The sequence below is a fragment of the Eleginops maclovinus genome, chromosome 1, assembly GCF_036324505.1.
Source record: "Eleginops maclovinus isolate JMC-PN-2008 ecotype Puerto Natales chromosome 1, JC_Emac_rtc_rv5, whole genome shotgun sequence".
Lineage (NCBI taxonomy): Eukaryota > Metazoa > Chordata > Actinopteri > Perciformes > Eleginopidae > Eleginops > Eleginops maclovinus.
The window spans coordinates 23659425-23677101 of record NC_086349.1 but is presented as its reverse complement, the minus strand read 5'-3'; the positions used below and the strand labels follow the sequence as shown (position 1 = coordinate 23677101).

Below are 17677 nucleotides of genomic sequence, written 5' to 3'. Positions count from 1 at the left end.
TAGTCCCTTTCTTTGACACTAAGCCTTTGTTCTTTTTAGCTCTTTGGATGTTTCAACTGCATACTTTTCTAAAGCAGGACGAGGCTCTGTGAAGATGAGAAAACAAGACATAAATGTCTTAAATTGGGGTTAAAACGACTTTTCAATTGAGTTTCCTTCATAGAAATACATGAATTCCAGAGACAGAAACACATTAGACAGAAACTCTTATTATAATTATAGATATCAATAGTGTTCACATCCTTTTTTAAGTCTAACACTAGCAACAGTAGAATGTTACAATACAGAATCACAACTAAAAGTCCAGCTTTAAAAGTGGTATTCAATTGAAACTACACGAGTTTTGTTATCAAAATGTAATTTAAATGTCAAAAGATGAAGTGCTCATCGACCACAGCAACCCTGTTTTAGTTGCTTAATCTCTCATATCTCATCGTAGGAGTAGAGAAGTAGAAGGTGTGATGTTTTCCTCTAAATTATAGTATAAAATAGCATAAAAGAAAACTAATTTGATGAAAGTTCCTCATATTATATTTAAATTGAGATAAGCAAATGCAGTTAGTCAAATTCCTCCGCTGCAGCTTCAACTGAGCACATCTTAATCTCTGTGGGACCCTGATTGTTATTATATTTATCTCTACTGTTAATATTTAGAAGACATTATGGACTTAGGAAGGAATCCTGTGTGGAGGATCAGTTCTAGTTTGGTGTGTTTATAAAATGAGGCCTGAAGGTGAATAATTACAGGAGGGAGAACAGGAGTGCACACATAATTATAAATGATGTTTATCCTGCAACACAGTTTCCACAGCGGATCAGTGATGGATTGCTTTATATAACCTTCACTGTGTGCAGTTATCACACACGGGTCACTAGTTTCATGCTAGCATTAACTTCACTTTAATCTCAGGTTATGTGAGTAGTGAACCGCTTCAGAACCAGATCAATTAACTTGTGTAACACGCTTTAAACACCTCGAAATAACGTCTTTTGTCTAGTGGTTTTAAATCCTGGTTCACTTCATTGAAGGATTTTTTGACACCGTGAAATATGATGAGTTAAATGTGTGCTTTGACTCTTCATGTGAGAGCGCTTGTTCCGTGAATCATCACGTTATACAAGGTATTGAACAATTTCCTGATCCTGTTAGTGTAATCTCATTGACTCTATTTAGTCGCAATGGATCCTACGAGCCTGAGGCGCTGTGTTTGTCCTGTTTCTCCTCTGAGAACAATGGGCAGCTTTGTTTTACATCTCTTATGCAACATAAATGAAGAAGAAGAAATGTGTTAATCCCTGGGAGAGGGCAGTAAGGAGCACTTGGATCCTTTACTTAAGAAAAGGGGATGTTCTGCAAATATTCCATTACAAGTACAACTCCTGATTTTCTAAATTAAGTAGAATGTGACTTATAGAGGAATGTTACTCATAGAGGTATTATGTTATTCTTCTATTTTTAACTCTACTGGGACATGTCTCCATGCTTTAATGTCCAAAAGCTCTTTATGTTTCTCATTCTGCTGCACCTCTTTTCACCCTCTGTCTGAAACCAGAGCCCAGTCTGCTCTGATTGGTTAGCTGGCCGGCTGATTGGTCAAGCGCTTAGACATGTTCCGCCCCTTTGCCTATCACGTACAATGTGTTGGAGCACTAGCGAATAGAAGTGTGAGTGCTACATAGTGATGTCATTATGTTACGGAAGTACACAGGAGTCCAATGGAAGCGTTTCAGGCAGGGAGGGGGGAGAGAAACTTCCTCTGGGGGGAACACAGGGATTTTAGCCTTTGCAGACCATTTACATGCACAAAAACGTATACAGGAAAGGGAAAACCCCCTAAAGCGTAATAAATCCCCTTTAAATTGCAGTGTCATGCAGGACTTCACTTGTAACCAGTCTGTGCTTGTGGCAACAGTTTGATATTAATAATGTTACTAAATTAAAATCTGAATACTTCCTCCACAACTAACAATTAAGGTTTGAAGATATTGGAATAGATTTGATGTTTGTAATGTTCCTTTAGTGCAAATGTTTCTCTAATTGCTTTTCTGTAATAACTGTGACAGAGCAACATTCATCATCATTCCTGACGCTCTCATTGGCTGGCTCTACTCAGGGAAAACACTTCACCTCGTTCTGATAAATGACCATGACAACCTCTTCGCCCAGTATCCATGACGACATGATGAGCAGGTCGAGATATTATCATTCCGCCTCTATGAACGGCACGTGCCTGAACCTCAGGTATTCTGCATTTCATCAACACTGCTGCCTTTGATGGCAGATCACACCATGTAGGAATGTGTTGTTTGTCTAAAGGACATCTCTGTAGCTGTTGCTTTTGATACGAAATATGTGAGGGTAATTATTCTGCACGGCACAAACAGTCTCTGTCTGTGTCCATGTCCTTTGTATGCAGTAAACAAAGGGGCGCAGAGGGCCAAATGTTATCCTGACCCTGTTCCTCCATGAGAGGCAGGTGAGATGAGCTCCGTATGCAGATTAATAAATAATCCTGTTAAAAGTTGCCTCTGAACCACTTGTACTGCAATGCTTAATGCCTAATGCTGCACTCATCCCAGTCTGTGGCCCCGTTGTGAAATGTAGGTACTACTGACAGGTGAAAACAACTTTACAAAAACATTTGAGTTAAATATAATTAAACATGTAAAGCTTTAAAGTTCATAAATAGGAGATTAATATTATCTTTTTGTGGTTTTCAGGTGATAATTATTGCCTCTATACCAAAATATACTTCAGACTTCTCCTCCACTACATTTTGGAAGCCAATATTTTACTTTTAAACTAAAAACTACCACAACTATCCAGAAGCAACTTGGTAATTACAATTAGCTCCTGATGAACACATTATTGCATCAATGATCATCATCCAGTTTGGTAGGCCTACTCAAGTATACTGAGATGCCAATACCTTAAATTGTCTTAAGTAAGAGTTTGAATGTTTAATTTGTAACTATATTTTTTTGCAAATCAGTATTGCTTCTTTTACTTATGTAATACATCTGAGTTCTTCTTCCACCACTGGTTGACTATGCATTGCTGAAACCTGCAAAACTCAAGCGTGTGTAGCTGCGCATGCGCGTGCACATGTTGCCGTTATGAATGAATCTTGCAGTTTTGACAAAAAAATATTGCTCATTTCTGCGCAACATTTCTGTGTAAACCTGTGGCTGCTTCACAGATCTCTGCAGCAGAGTTTAGTCCGCCCCTCCCCTCGCCTCTCCATGGATGTAATCTCTGACTCCACAACAGGTAGCTCTTGTGATGTCCCAGACAGAGTAATCCGTCCAGACTTCGCAGAGCATTTGGCAGGAGAGTCAGAGCTGAGCTCCTCCAGCACAGAGTCTCTAGGTAAGTCTTAAATCTGACAAATAAACCTGTTCCTTTTTTAAAAAGTGGATCTGGATAATTCAAAGTAGTGTTGTTTGATTTTAACAGCAGCTCGGAATAAAGTAGTGCGCCAGTGTTTCCTTTTTTGAATTCTGTGTCATGTTTTTTCTCACATAAAACATTCATCATGCATGAGTCCAAACTTGTGTTTTACAGTGTGTTCACTCAGGCGTGAGAGCTTGATCTGAATTTCTGATCGGTTTTGCCGCAGAGTGATCTTTCCGCAGATCCTGCAGCCAATTTGTTAGCGTTAGAGTGGAGAAGAGATGCTGCAATCCACTGTCAGTTACTGTAACAGCAGCATTTCCTTGCATTGACTGGTGTTTTTGCGTCAGGGTGCAGAGCAAACACGACTGGACTGTAAAGCGTGCACGTAAGAGAAACGGACTGGGGGGGGAAACGTGAAGGATTTTTTTGCGCAATTTCAAAACATCAACACCGCATTGAGATGCGCATCCCTGCTGCATGGTTTGACTGCAAATGAGCTTTGCATCGCTACTTGTGCCGTTGAACATTTCTCTGCATGGCTGTGTGAGTGTGTCGTGAGCTGCTGTGCTGAATAACAACACACTGCTGCTGCTGTGAGGAAAATAATTACTGCGGGAGAGTCAGAGTTGCAAGACCTGTGTGTTGTGTGCGGAAACAGCAGACCCTCGGGGGTAATCATCAGGGCCCGTCCTGCGCTATTCTGGCTCCAGGAGCAACATCGCTCCCGTTGCTACCCCTCCAGAACCGGCCCTGGTAATCATTGTGTGTGTGCAGTCATTGTTTGAATATGGGGATACTAATCTAGATTAAACACAATGTAAATGGCTTGATTATGTTTTGCTGCATCATCTGAGTTTCTGTATACATGCATTGACATGAAGGGAAAAGAAAGTGGGATTAAAAAACCAACAGAAATGTTAATTTGTTGCTCATATATTCATTTATTTTGGGCTTTTACTGTATACAGGTATATTGTTTCCAGTTATTAAGACATGTATTCTGCATTTAAGTTGTTTGAGGCTTTACTTTGGTATTTATATACACCTGTAACGAGGTCAGGTCTCTATATCAAGAGTTAATCCCTTATATAAGAGAAAAGAGGCCAGGAAACTAAACTGGGTAACCTGCTCATTTAAAGTGCTCCTAATCCTCCTCAGGACATACGGTTTATTGGATAAATCCTTCTTGCTAATCCTAAACAATGTTTCTTATCGAAGCAAATGTATTGTGTCTTGCACAACAATGTATGATGATCCTGATTGTGCAGGTAGCTTTTTCTTTTACAACATAATTAAGACTAGGATTTTATTCTCAATGCGTTTTTGACGATGCAACAGAAAACAATGAATGCAACAGGTTCTTCTTACTTTTCACCTTGTTTGACATCTCTGAATAGTATCAATGCATACACTGCAGTGTCATTTAGCCCTGGTACAGTGTAGGCTTGGCTTTGCACAGCTTTATAGATTCCTGTAGGATTATAAACCCTAACCTTTTGTCATCCAGACAAAGACACGTGTCCGTCAGCTCGTCCCCTGCCGCACCGACCTTCACACCTGCATTAATTATTTAAAGACTCTTTAATAATCTCTTCTCCGATTATGACACGGACCTCATGTGTTATTTTCTTTCTCCTCCTTTGCTGAAAGACGTCCCTGTTGAAGGCTGCAAAGAGATGGGTCGTCAGGAGACCGAGTGGATGAAGTACACCGAGAACATCGAGGATGTGTTCATCTTCATGGAGGAGCTGGGATCGTGAGTACATTTATTTGCCTTTTAACTCATTCAAATAAAAGTAATATTTATTGAGCGGGCCAGTTTTAATATCCTGTTTAGTTTTGTAAACACGACAGAGATTCTTCCGTAGTACCTGTGGGAATATTTAGCATTGCTGGATGTGAGTGATATAGAGGTCAATCAAAGTGTCCCATGTGTGTCGTCTTGCACGTGTGGTGATCATAAACCCTCCACATGCTGTTTGAGTCTGAGGACAGATGATTGGATTGACATACTGAGGCGTACTTTACAGAGGACTTAGTCAACAAGACACTTTGGCTGTTAGAGTGTTAGTCAGTCTGGCTCTCCTCATGGTGCCTTGTTCTCAGAGTCACATAAGCAGGTCAATAAATATGAAATAATTCAATCTGTGTTTTCCAAATTGTAGAATTGTAAATAAAAGTGTAAAAATCTAGTGGCAAAATAAGTTGGACTGCAGCATTTAGTGGAATAATTTATATGTGGATTGAAGTTGAAATATTCAATACTATATTTTGATAACATTACTCATTATTTAGGCACATTGTAAGCCAAAATACCCCCAAAAAATCTAGTTTCTGACATTTTATAGACAAAACAGCAGTAATGGAAGAAGTACTTACATATTTATCTTCTGTAGAAGTAGCAAGACAGTGTTCAAATAAGTCAAACTAAAAAAGTATTTGCATCAAAATGTGTTTAAAGTACCAAAAGTAAAAGTACTTATTATGCAGATTGACCCATTTCAGAATAACTGTTATATTTATTGATTATAATTATGGATGTATTTAGGTGTCTTATTTAAGTGTTGATTATAGGTTATGTCATTAATCCATGTATGCAAATGATCAAACACACATGTAATGCAGTAAAAGTAAATGATTTACCTCTCAATTGTTGTTGGGTAGAAGTACAAAGCGGCATAAAATGGAGATACTCATGCAAAGTACAAGATGTAACAGTACTTGAGTAAATCTACTTCAAACCACTGCTGTAAACTGTGCACAGTCTTAGCTAACCATCTCCAGTGCTGACCTAATTTCAGTGAAGTGAACTCAGCAGGTCTTATGGAGTATTTCTCAAGTGTTGGGGTACAAGCTGCTCAGAGGCCGACAGGACATAAAGGAGCGATCGAGTGATTGCTGCTGACGTCAGCATGTTGTGTGAAAACAGAGCGGATCTGTGCCGAGGGCCGAGGATGTTCCCAGAGCAGCGGTGATTGCAGAGTGAGGGGTGAGGCCCCTCCCCGGCGCAGGGCATGATATAATATGTGTTTCAATTAGTTTGCAGCAATAACGCTTATTTCCCCAAACACTGCGTAACAACTCTGGAGCTTAATGGAAAACTAGGCCAAGATATATGACCACACTTATGATCACTTTATTTCACCTCATCTCACAAATGATTAGAATAAGAAGAAGAATCGGAGAATGAAACCCTCTTTATTAGTCACGTACATGCACACAGCAGAGCACACACAGGGAAATTGGTCCTCTGCATTTAACCCATCCTAGTACTAGGAGCAGTGGGCAGCTATCGTGCAGCACCCGGGGAGCAATGGGGGGGGGGGGGGATTGGAGGTGTCCGGTGCCTTGCTCAAGGGCACCACAGCAGGGCCTAGGAGGTGAACTGGGACCTCTCCAAGTAGCAGTGCAACTAAAAACACATCATACATTTAAATACAGTCATAAACAAGCAGGGAATTAAAAAGCTTAAAAAGAATAAGACAATTGCCGTGCAGTGTAAGACATGAAAACGATTTGATTTAAATGGGCCCTTTAAATGATGATTATGCTAATCTTCAGACATGCACGCTTTAATGTTCAGAAAGCTCTTTATTCTTCTCATACTGCCTGTGTTGCAGCACCTCTTTTCACCCTCTGTCTGAAACCAGGGGCCAGTCTGCTCTGATTGGCTCTGTTGTGATTGTTCAACGACTTAGAGATGTCCCGCCCCTTAGCCTATCTCGGACAATGTGTTGGAGCGGTCACCAAAAACAAAAGTGTTACGTAGTGATGTCACTTAGTTACTGAAGTAAACAAAGGAGTCCAATGGAGGCGTTCCAGGCAGGGGGGCATTGTGCACTTTGCTATTTTAGCCTTTGCAGACCATTTACATGCACACAAACCTATATAACACACTACAGGAAAGGGAACCCCTCACAAAGCACAAAGGTTTTAAAGGTGTCAGCAGAGTGTGTTCTCCTGCTGATCTCTGCCTTTCTGTCATCCATCATCATAAAAAAAGGAAGATAATTCAAAAAGGACAGGAGATTGCGTAGGATACCAAACACAGCCGGTCCCATCGGGCCTCATCACACACACACACAGTGTAAACAACATCCTAATTGTTTCCTGGCAATCAGGATAATCTCTTCAGGGGTGAATGCAACTCTCAAAAAGCACAGAGCAATTTTACTCTCGTTAACATCTGTGGATTTTAAGCATCCCAATTTACACACACACAGTTACTGCAGCAGTGTTATTAACCTTTGTCTTTTTGTTGAATATATATTTATATATAAATTCTGTCTTAGCTTGATTGATGATTTCTCTTGAGAGGACACAATAAGCTTCGAGGAGATCCGCGGAAGAAAATGAGACGTTGTAACCGAGGAGAAATCAGTTGCGCAACGGGATGTGAAGAGCAGTGATGGCGCTGAGGGGACCGCTCGCTCCTGTCCGCCTCCCTGAGAGCAATTAGGCTGTTTTTAATAGGGGTTACAACTCAATTTAAAATCAGCTCTCAATTGAAAACACACATTTCTGACTGCGTGTTTATTATCTCTCAGGTACCAACTGAAGGTGTGGCTAGTTATATATTATATTATATACGTTGATTTCGATGATGTAAACACACAGGTTAGAAGATGCATGCTCAACTTAATTTAATCAACTGAGTTATGTGACTTAAGGGATGATAAGCTCAAGTTATACAACATAAGTCTGCCTGTGTGCTTATAATGACACTTTAAAACCAGTATTTTGTGTGAATTTTCAACAAATCGAACACGGATGCTTGACAAAGCTTTGACTGGGTGTGTGGGACTACTGTCCTTTAGTAAAACATTCAGATATATTGCCACAGAAACCCACTATAAAATAAAAGACAGCAATTAAAAATCAACAGAATTAGTGAAATCAAAACAAGCTTCAATAGAAATCAAGATATGTATAATCATTTGATTTAACTGAAGGCAGCGATGTGCAATAGAAGCACTATCTATGTTTTAAAAAAAGAACAAAACTGTTTTTAAAGAAGAAGAAGAAGAAGACATTATTAATCCCATCAGGGGAAATCCAGTTTTTAGGGTTAATCCAGCGGGGGGATTGTCTCTCCTCATTAGAGAACATCCCATCATGCTTCAGGGTCAGGGTCATCACCACTCAGAAGGCAGAGGGACACCTGTCCTCTCCCAGCCCTTGACATCTGTCCGTGACCCGACCTCTCCGTCCTACAGGAGCTTGTTGTTCTGTGCTGCTGAAGGGGCTCAGTCCCTGACCCCTGTGCCCCCAACTCTCTGTTTTTCCATTACGTAAGGGATAAAGCCCCTAATCCCGCAGGTAGAACAACTATTCCCGGTCAACTCTGAAGATAGCATGGGACACAGAGCAGCATAATACGCCTCTGACATGTGAACGGTTAAGCCACAGAGATCTTCAGTGCAGCTTAATTGAATCCCTTGATATTGCTATTTGTGCCATGTGTTTATTTTAATTTGCTCGAAGGACGTTTCCAACGCAAGGAGGCGGAGAAATAACATGATGAAACTGAAAAAATGTGTAGAAATAAAACAGGAAATATGTTGTATACACTATTTTATAACACACACCTGTAAACCAGCTCCTTTTAAGCTCATAATTCATGTTTTTTTACAGGGCAAAAAGGCAAGCACTGTGCTAGTTTAACATTTGTTTTTTTATGAATAGAGAAGAGCTGTTCCCCCCTGTTCCCAGACCTTATGCTAAGCTAAATTGCTAATTGCATCTGCACTATATTGAATGGATAAACGTGAGTCGTATCCATATTTTCCTCCAATTATCTGCCTGAGTCTGTTAATTGGTTTAACATTTACCTATAGAGACAAATGGGACTAACCTTACTCTAAATCAAAAAGAGTTTCATGAATTTTATAGCTTGCAAATGGATTAAAAATACTAAAAATCACTCGCATTGGACGTATGAACACAATCCAGAAACAAAAGCATGGAAAAATCCTGATTGGCTGAGAAAAATGGAAAGTAGGCCCATTAAGAGGCTGCCTAATTCTAATTGCAGTGAAGCTTCATTTCTCCTGCTGTTGTCTCTTTCTTTCTCTGACGTTTCAAATCAGTCAGTGAATGCATCATCGCTAACTCACTTTCCTTGTGTTTCTGTGTCGATGAACAGCGGGGCGTTCTCTGAGGTGTTCATGGTGAAGGAGAAGAAGACGGGGAAGCTGTTCGCCATGAAGTGTGTGAAGAAGAAACAGAAGCGAGACCTCAATCTGGAGAACGAGATCGCCGTGCTGAGGAGGTAATTAACGTCTGAGGCTTTAATGAGCGTCAAAACATCTCATATTCCCTCAGTAGTCAGTGTGCGGCGGAGTCACGTTGATCCATCTCTGTTGTTTATGTGGCAAATATGGGAATTAAGTTGGGGGTTTACAGTCCTAATGTCTGTAGTTAGTCTTTCATGGTGCATTATAGCTTTTGGGGGGAAATTCATTGGCCTTTTTGACATAATGCGTTTCACAGTTTCACAGTCTTGGATAAATAAAGTATATCTAATCTAAATCTTTCTAATCTAATAGTCTCGTCTAAGGAAGTGTACTGTTTTTGTTTGTTTATTTGGATTCATGTGCAAAGGCTTGTTTACATGCTGCCTTGACAACACAATTTCACAATGTTGGATCAATAGAACATATCTAAAATAGTCTTATCTAATAATCAAGTATATCTCACCTCATTAATTGATGAGAACTTGTCTTATCTAATGAAATGTTCTGTTGATGTTTATTTTCGTGTATTTCCATGTGCAATGCCCTTTTTTACATGCAGCTGAGATGTTGCTGAGAATGCTGCTTTATTTTATCTAATCTAATGGTGGCTCCTTTTTGTTTCCCTTTTCAGAATCAAACACGACAATGTGGTGGGGATGGAGGATTTCTATGAAAGTCGGACCCACTACTATCTCGTCATGGAGCTGTGAGTGTCCTTTAATTATTATGTAAAAGAGCAGATGAGTTCTAAACAAAAGCACAGGGATATTAGATCACATTTTAACGGCGGTGGTGTTTTTTCTTCTCAGCGTTGCAGGCGGTGAGCTCTTTGACCGTATTCTGGACCGGGGGGTTTACTCGGAGAAAGATGCCAGCAGGGTGATCCGGCAGGTTCTGCATGCCGTGCACTACCTGCACAAAAACGACATTGTGCATCGTGACCTGAAGGTAAGGATCAGATAATATAAGGGGTACATTTACTTCCACTGAAGCGCTTTCACTCGGCCAAGTTAAAATATGTTTCACAACAGCATCTTTGGGATGAAGCCATATTTGTCGATATTTAAATTGCAACGCATGTGTATTTAGTTAGGATAAGCCCCTTGACAAAAACATATAAAAGTTATCAAAAATAGAAAAGTAAAATAGAATAAAGGCTCAAAAATAGTTCATAAATACAACTGTGTAAGTGCCTGAAAGAACCCCAACACAGAGGTTCATCAATGTCACTTTGAACATGTAAAACCAAAACATAGGAGAGCAAATTGTTCTCAACTCAAGAAAGCAAATAAGTGTATTTCCCGAAATCCGTGGTACAAATCCATTTACAGCGGTGTCACCTTTTTATCAGGAAGTGAAAATCTGAAGGCTTTGTTGTACCACAGGAGAAGTGACACTGCATTGTGGACGTGAGTGTGTGAAGAGCTCCTGTGTGTATTTATCCCTGTGCAGCCGGAGAACATCCTGTACTACAGTCAGGAGGAAGACTCCAAGATCATGATCAGCGACTTCGGCCTCTCCAAGATGGTCGACAGCGACATCATGTCCACAGCCTGCGGCACCCCGGGATACGTAGGTAAGGAGACATGAGGAGTTTCATTTAATTATCATGTCACTCAAACCTTTCTTATTCCTTGAATTCTATTATTATTATTATTCCTTATTTTATTTATTTAGGGCTTAAATAGCTCTGAGGTAATATAGGACACACATAGGAGTGTAAACATTAAGACAAAGCGGACAATGTGTTGTATTGACATCTCTTTTTCTCTGCATACTGGCTCAATCAAATCAAAAACTTGACTTGTGTTGTTGTTGTTTTTTTCAGCTCCTGAAGTTTTGGCACAGAAGCCGTACAGCAAGGCCGTGGACTGCTGGTCCATTGGAGTTATCACCTACATCTTGTAAGAATAAAGCCATTGTAAATGTGTCACATATAGCTGGACACAGATAGAGAGATGAATGCAAATAGACGTTTAAGATTGTAAATCAGCTCCGGGTTTTTCTTTCTTAAGTGGATTTTCAGATTAAAAGCCTCTGCCAGTCATGCATGACACAGTTAGGGCCCGGGTTAAGACATAGCACCACCTAGAGAGCATATGCTACACACACACACTGTTTTCCCACACACACACACACACACACACACACAAGTACATAAACACTTCAACTTTAATGAATGCTTGTGTTTCAGGCTCTGTGGATATCCCCCTTTTTACGAAGAAAGTGAGACAAGACTGTTCTCCAAGATCATTAAGGCGCAGTATGAGTTTGACTCGCCCTTCTGGGATGATATTTCTGAATCTGGTAATGACACTGAGCATCAACACATATGTAATGTATATCCTGCTGCAGCTGCTTTATTCCTCCATACAGCTCCAGCCCTAACTCACGTGTCACATTTTGATCCGCAGCTAAAGACTTCATCCGTAACATGATGCAGAAATCTCCCAGCATGCGCTTCTCCACTGAAATGGCCCTCAGACATCCCTGGTGAGTATCAGACAAAGAGGGTTTTGATTCAAATTTCTACAAATATTTGCCACAAAATTAATCTAAAACTATGCCAGCAGGTTAAGAACCTAGGGGTTGTATACGCAACAGTTTTATATTTATTAGCATTGCTTGCAGACACTGATATTTGTCAGGAAAAGTAGTTGTAACTTTGTATTCTCTTGTTGCTGTAACTGTTTGCACTGCTGTTTTCATCACTGCTTTTTATTGATGTGTTTTTATTTTAAACTGCATGGAGAGAAGCCTGCAACATCTCATCGTACATGAGTATAATGACAATAGATGCCTTTCTATTCTGAAAAATAATGTATATACAGTATATATCCCCAATCTAATACAGCATCCTAACGATACAGCTATCATCATCGTCCACAGATCTGGAGTAAGACAATAGCATTTTTTAGTTTGCAATTAATTAAAACATAGAATTTATTACAGATTTGGAAATTTGCAGCTCATCTTTTTACCCTTTAACTAATTTTATAATAGGAGTAAATAATTTCCTGCGATATATTAACATTTCTGAGCAGATTTAGGCTTTTCACTATAAAATGTCTTTAAGCTTCTGAATCATGGGTAAGATTACTCAAATCTTTGACTTTTTTTAAGTTAGTCAAATCTCAACGTAATCCCAAATAGCAGCTTTTTCTCTCCGACACAGGACAGAATGAAATGTGTTTATGACAGTAACCGTGAAATACAAACAAAATAAACAGGTACTACAGGAGTGTGTCCTCACAGTGTCAGGTCACAGCGGATTAACGGCTACCTGGAAATATATTTAACCGTTCCGCTCCGTCATCTGTTTTCCAGGATTATCGGAAAGACGGCCCGGAGCCAGGACATCTACTACTCTGTCAGCGTTCAGATCCAGAAGAACTTTGCCAAGTCCAAGTGGAAGGTTAGTCCCTGATAAAATGAGATTAAGCAGTTTATAGACGATTAATCGGCTGCTTACCGAAATCCTTCCTGATTAAAGACTTTGATAAGAAGCTGTTTTGTAATCAAGGCCACTGATGTAGGGCTCTCACTGTCAGGGAAACCAAAGTGCACTAATGACTAAGTGAAAAATGACTAATAAGTGAACCTAATGTCTGGAGTGTAGCAGGAACATTTGAAAAGCTTCAGTAGATGTAAGTGTTACGAAAGCAGTTTGGAGATAAGATCATTTATACTTTATTAATCCCAAATTGGGAAATGTTTCATTGCAGCAGTGCGTAAACCTAAGTATGCACATAATTAGAAATAATATAAGAGTAGAAAATAAACAATTATACAATATAAACATCTCAAAATAGAATAAAACAGAACTAAAAGAGTGAAAATATAAAAGTTCACCGTGAAGAAAAAAATATGTAAACTATATATGCAGTTAGTTGGAGTTGAAAAAGTTGAGCTACAGCAAAACTATCCAACTAAAACACACAGAAAAACGCATCAATGTACATGATACAAGTTTCTAACAATATCTAAAAGAAAATGTCAAATGCTAGATCAAGTCCCACCAAATTGAGTTTCAAATGGATTGAATTTTATTACAAAAAGAGTTGAAACATAATCCCCAGAAAAAGCACCAAAAATATTTAACTTATATTAAAAATTAGAATAGTAAAGCAACAATAAAATATTTCATTTATACTTAAATTAAAAGAGGGATCAATAACTGTAGTGAAGCAACAATGCAATTAAATACATAAAGCAAATGTCTTTGTTCTTCTAGCCCGAAAATAGTTTGTAGTCTTTATAGTTTACTTGGTTGTAATTGAACTACTTGAATCACAAATTTTGAATGTAGTTTAACTTTGAATTAAATGAAGTTAAAGTCTCCCTTACAGGTTGATACCCAGTAGGATCTCTGTTGAACCTCTCCTCATTCTTCCTCCCTCAGCAAGCCTACAACGCAGCCGTGGCCATCAACCACATGAAGAAGCTGCAGCTGGCGCACTCAGAGCAGGTGTTGAGCAAGCCCAGCATCCCCGAGATCAACGTGACCGAGGCCTCCTCCCCTCCCAAGAACCACAAACGCCTGGATCGAGACAAACCAGACCCCAAGCCAACGGCGATCAACGGGAAGGTGAACGGGACGACCCACATGTCCCTGCCCACCAGCCCCATCGAGCTGAAGAGCCACGTCCACGCCCTGAAGGCCACTCAGAGCCAGGCCTGCCCCCACCACGCGCCCTCCATCGCCGAGCAGGGCAAGAACGTGTACCACTCAGAGCCGGCCAACCTCAACGGGTACGAAACAGTTTCATCTGATGTTGTGAATTTTAATGTTTTGCATTACAGCGGGATAGATGCGTGATTAAACTTCTCTCTTCTAATTTCAGGTACATTAAAAACCGTACAGGTAAGACGGTGCAGACTGGAGTTTGCTCCGTCATGTGAAGGCTGCATGAGGTTTACCTGGAAACATTTTACCTGGTAGGTTCAAGTAATACATTTTCATGACATCAAATGCATTGAAGCTATATTTGAATTTATAAATGAGATCTTTGATGTGGTGCGGGATCCAAAAAGAAAACATGGCGGTTTGGTGTCACTAATAACAGCAACCAGATTGCCAGGGCAGTGTGACACTGACACAGCATGGACCGTGTTCTGAAGCACCTTAATGTCATTCAGACGTCATTCACTGTAATATTTACGCTTGAGATTTTCCTAATGGGACCGGTCAAATATGTCAATGAAATTAAATGAAATCCAATTAATTTTTATAGCCCAATATCACAAAACACATTTTCTCAAGGAGCGTAACACTTTTCATCGATCAAAAAACATGAAAGACAATAAAATAAAAACTAATTAGAGTAAAACAAATAAAATAAAATAAGAAAAAAGTAAAAAATAAGATAATTTAATCAGAAATGAAATAAAATGAAGTGAAATAAAATAAAATTAGATAAAATAAATGAATTAAAATAAAGTTAGATTAAATAAATAAATACTAATCAAATTTAATAAAACTATGAGATTCATGTTATAGAAGAATCAAGCCTATTCTTAAATATTATTATTAAATATTGAGACTGAAAAAGTCCCTTTATTCAGTAAATGGAGTTTGAATATGTCACATAATTCCCAACTTCAGTCACAATAGATCAAATCAGTCATGAGTGTGCACGGCCCTCTGACAATAAACTGAGTGTCAACACATAGCTGACTGTGAATGTGCTTTTCAATGTTTTGTGTAAATTGTCAGCTCATTGCAGGTGTGTTTGTGTGTGTGTGTGTGTGTGTGTGTGTCTAACCCAGTGTGTGTTTGTGCCCTCTGCAGGTCAGTGTTGCAGTGCTGACTCAGCATGCAGCTGTTTTGTGTCAGCAGGTCCCGGCACGGTGTTGAGAAGTGGATGAACCTCCGACGGACTCTAACGGTCTGCGAGGTCCTCACAGTCAGTGGGACGTTTTTATTTTTCTTGGAAAGAGTGCCTAAGAAGCTACACACACACACACACACACACACACACACACACACACACACACACACACACACACGCTTTGAGATGCACATGACTCACTTTAACTCAGATGCACAGGGTAGGCTTCAGTAAACAGGACCGTTCAGACAGTGTTGAAGAGATTAAAGCTCCTTCTGTTTAATGTGCAGCTCATTCATGGTGAAGGAGTCTCTGAGCTCTGAACGCCCCATGAAGGCTTTAATCACAGTTCCTGTTTGTTTTTATCAGGGAGTTTAATTCATCTGTGTTCATTAAATGTCCAGGATTATTAAGCTTGTGGTAACATGTTTAAGAAAATACACACAACGCAATAATATGAATTATTGTACATCATGTGTTAAATATTTTTCCTTCTTCATGCAAAACTACATTTCTTAGCGCTGGAGGATATATGAAACTGCATGTGTGCTGCTTTAAATACGCCATAATGATATAAACGTATCTGGATAAGCTCATTTTTTTTGTTTGTGTTGATTGCTTGTCTATTTTATTTTTTTATTTCTCATGTATTTTCTTCCTTTTTAAAAAAACCAAACATAAACAAATATATATTGACAAAAAAACCTATATTTTCAGCGTAAATGCCACAAGTATATCAAGTATATATTGCCAACTCATAGCTGTCACATGCATTCAACCTGCTAGAATATAAAGTGTGTTTATATTCGCTGTAATAGGTGTTGCTGTAAGCTCTTCATTTTGCACAGTTATTTGTTCCTCTGCTTTGTGTTGATGCAAAAACAGTTGTTGATCTAGTCCATGTATTAGGATGGGATCCCTGTATGCTCATAAATAAAGCTTGTTCAGAATCTGAAGTTTTTCTGCTGTTTTATTTGTCTCAATTTGCTCTACTCCATGTGGAAAAAGACTCAACAGCAACAAAAAAACATGAAAATAGGTCAATTAATTGAATTTAATTGCCACTGTAGCGCTATAATAGAAGTATATTAAACAACTTTAATTTAAGGCAGAATCAGAAATACTTTATTCATCCCAATCTGGGAAATGTTTTCGTTGCAGCAGCGAAATACAAAATGAAGCACCACAAATAATTAGAAATAAAAATAAGAAATCTGTAAAACAAAGTGAAACTGAAATGTTAGTGTTAAATCATAATGCAGTTAAGCTTTGAATCCGTTTACTCAGTGTTATCTAATCTCCTTCGTTTTGCTATATTTATTTTTGTCATTACCTGTATTAATGTTTTTGTGCCTATTTAATGCAAATTAAAATAAAATAAATTGGAAAACTAAAGAGAGAGACACATTTTAAACAATATATTACAAAATTACAAATTCTAAAAGTCAAGGAACATAAAACAAAACAAACTTTGACTTTATGCAACACACACAAACCCACTGTTTACTTTCCCTTTTCAAATATATAGGCCATATACTCCTACACACACACACACACACACACACACACACACACACACACACACACACACACACACACACACACACACACACACACACACACACACACACACACACACACAGTACAACATTGTTGACTTGCTGAAGACCAGAGACAGACTGTTCATTCAAGCCGGAGGAGACAGAAATATAGGGCAAAGGTCTCCAAACAATCTCAACCTTTTCCCAGAATTGGCGAACAGACATGCCCAGAACCCAGGCTGCTCAAAGAGGAGAACTATTGACAGTGTATTTATGGAGAGATATCACCAGCAGCGTTTGTGCAAAGTCTGCACTACAAAACTTCCTAACGGGGGAAAGGTTGTTCTTTGATTTGGTCCCATTTCATCAGAGCTGAACAAAAGTTGAAATGTTGATCAATAAACCACCCAAAAAAAATGCACCGGCTGTTTTGGAGATTATTATTTGGCTTGGTCAAAAAACAAGGTATTCTCCAAACCTGGGTGTTAAAGGGTTGCTACTGTGCTAATTTCTGTTTCATTTTTCTACTGTTTGCTATACTGTGATATGTTCACATGCTTTAATGTTCAAAAGTGATGGAAAAATAAAACGTTCTAGTGGTGCTGCAGGGGGAAGTCAGGGTGAACAATAAATGTCTCTGCAAACTTGTTTAGCAATCCATCCAGTTGTTTTT

At 39.1% G+C, this 17677-nt stretch overlaps 1 protein-coding gene across 3 annotated transcripts; it reads left to right on the top strand.

Moving 5' to 3' along the window:
• The first annotated feature begins 1998 nt into the window (after positions 1–1998).
• Positions 1999–16419, top strand: camk1gb (calcium/calmodulin-dependent protein kinase IGb). Of its 3 annotated transcripts, XM_063887108.1 has the most exons (14): positions 1999–2242; positions 3201–3370; positions 5047–5152; positions 9542–9667; positions 10264–10338; positions 10442–10580; positions 11085–11208; positions 11461–11536; positions 11827–11939; positions 12047–12125; positions 12960–13047; positions 14035–14384; positions 14477–14570; positions 15424–16419. In XM_063887108.1, the coding sequence occupies exons 1-13, from the start codon at positions 2142–2144 to the stop codon at positions 14532–14534; spliced, it is 1605 nt and encodes a 534-aa protein (XP_063743178.1). In that variant the 5' UTR covers positions 1999–2141; the 3' UTR covers positions 14535–14570; positions 15424–16419. The 3 variants fall into 3 exon arrangements, with proteins under 3 accessions (XP_063743178.1, XP_063743193.1, XP_063743187.1); XM_063887123.1 differs by lacking the exons at positions 1999–2242; positions 3201–3370 and adding an exon at positions 3410–3782; XM_063887117.1 differs by lacking the exons at positions 1999–2242; positions 3201–3370 and adding an exon at positions 3820–4150.
• Positions 16420–17677: the final 1258 nt, after the last annotated feature.

What these genes read in the sequence shown, in the direction of transcription:
- camk1gb (XM_063887108.1), top strand. Translation starts at nt 2,142, where the DNA reads ATGACCATGACAACCTCTTCGCCCAGTATCCATGACGACATGATGAGC. An exon ending in GGCACGTGCCTGAACCTCAG is followed by an intron (nt 2,243 to 3,200) that starts GTATTCTGCATT and finishes GCTGCTTCACAG; the next exon opens with ATCTCTGCAGCAGAGTTTAG. An exon ending in TTCATGGAGGAGCTGGGATC is followed by an intron (nt 5,153 to 9,541) that starts GTGAGTACATTT and finishes GTCGATGAACAG; the next exon opens with CGGGGCGTTCTCTGAGGTGT.